We start from the raw sequence: 2,205 nt of genomic DNA, 5'->3' as shown, positions 1-2,205 counted from the left end.
ACCTGTTTGGTTGAAAAATGTTATGGGCAACCACATACGTTTGTAAGGCATCCGAGAGCGTGTTTTCAGGTAGAGCCTCTTGCTTCTGCCACTGCGAACCTTCTTGATATAGTAGCCAAGTGTGTTGCAGCGATTCTTGCGACAGTCCAGACACTGACCTCTGTCGAAAGCGCTGTTGTCACCGCACCTGTAGCCCATGTTCTGCATGTCTTTATTCAGCACAGAGTCAATGAATAGATGGACGGATCGCTCATGAGCGCATTTCACTGTCTGCTCGAAACCTTTGGGAGGGAATGAAAAAATGGTGGAAATTTAAAACATGACACATTGAGCTTTTAAACAAACCTGATCTTAGTTTTCATAGATCATTTCACATCACACAAAATTTTCTCCTTTGAGTGTGATGATGAGTTAATTATCACCAAATCCTGACATCAATCACACTGTCCTGTCTAAAAGCGACTCATTATGCCTGATGCTGGTCTGCTCTGAGGGTCTTTTCTCTGAGTAGACTGCTGTAGCCTGGAGGCAGCTCAGCTCAGAGGGATGGACAGATTGGAGGAAGGCACATGTTGCTAATTAACTCCTGAGGATGACAGATGCTTTAATGTGGCTCTCAATGTCATATTATGCGGATGTGTTTTGGATTGAGAAGCACCATAAATCCCAGAGCCACTCGCACGTGATTGGAAGGAATCAAATGCATCTGCTTGAACACAGAGCGAGAAACTGTCAACAAGCAAAAGATGAACTGGTGCTTACGATACGGCTTCTAAACCACTGTTTTGAGGTGGCAAGACCAATTAAGAAAAAATATATTATGATAGAGCAGAGCAAGAGCCAAACCAGTGAGGAGTAAAGCACCAGAACACACTGCTCTGATGTAGGGTTGTAAATGGCTCAAAGAGATACTAGAAAGCTGAATGGCCCCTCTGACCCCTGAACAAGAACTTAATTTCACAAAAAAATCATCCTTACAGACCGCAAAACACACAGGGTGAATGTAATAGAAGATTCAACTCCTGTACTGTAGGTGACTTTTTCTCAAGCGAGAGCTGTGACAGTGGATGACAGTGAGGTTTTGATGATATTCATGGTTCTCAGAAGTTAAACCCTGATGTTTTTGGTACCTGCTGACCTTTCTTACACCACTTTTAGGCTAAAATGTCTTTACACAAGAAATATCAAAGTCCACTGAGCTGAATGTCATGAAATTGAAAATTGAAATTCACTCTCTCCAGAGGATGAACTCTCTCTACATAAGCTTGTCCGCTTTTGTACAAAAGCTGACTATTTGACCCTGACCTTTTTATAACACCATTCAACAATATTGAATGAATTGCCATGTTTGTTTGTTTTTTTTTTAGCACAGGCATGGTCCTCAGAGGATAAACCTTTTTGATTCTATAAATTCCAGGGCTTCTCCTCCAAACTCACCCTCAGGGCAAAATATTTTAAATTTTTATGCGTCACTACTGCAATAAAAAAAGAGAAGGATGTCCTTTCTATCCAACACTTTGGTGCTGTGTGATGTAATTCACATTCCCCAGAGGATCACATCATATAGTAAGTACATTTTCTGTCATAATTTTATAAAGTTTTACAGTGTGTTCTTTATCGTACCGAGGAGCCCATACTGGGATATGTGCTCATAAATGTTTTGCAGGTCGCATCCTGGTTGGAAGTCTCCTCCGTTGGGGTAAAAGTCATAATGTGCCACAGCTTGCTTGATGCCCACACTTAGGCCCATACGTTTATGAGTGAAGGTGTGAATGGCATCCACAAATTCAGCATCATCAGGAGACAGTCTGTCTGTGGGGGACATGCCTTCAAACAGCGGCCCCGCTGGATCAAGGCCTGGAAAAACCCACAATATGCAATCAAGAACAGGTTTGTTTTATAGTACAGAATAAATAAGTTCATTATCCAAAATATCCCTTTGCAAATTATGTTTATTTTGGCCTGTGAATCTAAAATGTGTACCTGATGTAAGATAGCATAGATGTTACATTCACACTGTGGAAAAACTCACCAGTAATTCTTCCAATCTTCTCTGGACCTTCCAGATAGGTTCCAGCAAAGCCAGAGATGTGAGCTCCAAGGCTGTAGCCAATCAAATGAGCTTTTCTAACTGGGTACTGATACTGTTCCTGTTGGGGATTTTTGATATATAGGTGATTTTGGCAACTGCAATATGGTGCAGTT

The 2,205-nt window shown here is 41.5% G+C and overlaps 1 protein-coding gene across 1 annotated transcript; it reads right to left on the bottom strand.

The window, feature by feature from the left end:
- Positions 1-5: 5 nt before the first annotated feature.
- LOC111653860 (hepatic triacylglycerol lipase-like) lies at positions 6-2,166 on the bottom strand (the record flags this gene model as incomplete). The annotated part of the gene is made up of 3 exons (XM_023404583.2): positions 2,033-2,166; positions 1,624-1,857; positions 6-281 (listed from the first exon to the last, which is right to left on the bottom strand). Coding segments are annotated over exons 2-3 (478 nt in total), but the record flags the coding sequence as incomplete, so codon positions are not given.
- Positions 2,167-2,205: the final 39 nt, after the last annotated feature.

The sequence above is a fragment of the Seriola lalandi genome, unplaced genomic scaffold (genome assembly GCF_002814215.2).
Source record: "Seriola lalandi dorsalis isolate HSWRI2012SDOR001 ecotype SW California unplaced genomic scaffold, Sedor1 jcf7180001974275, whole genome shotgun sequence".
NCBI classification, from domain to species: domain Eukaryota; kingdom Metazoa; phylum Chordata; class Actinopteri; order Carangiformes; family Carangidae; genus Seriola; species Seriola lalandi.
The sequence above is the reverse complement of the archived record's forward strand: the minus strand, read 5'-3'. Positions and strand labels throughout refer to the sequence as shown.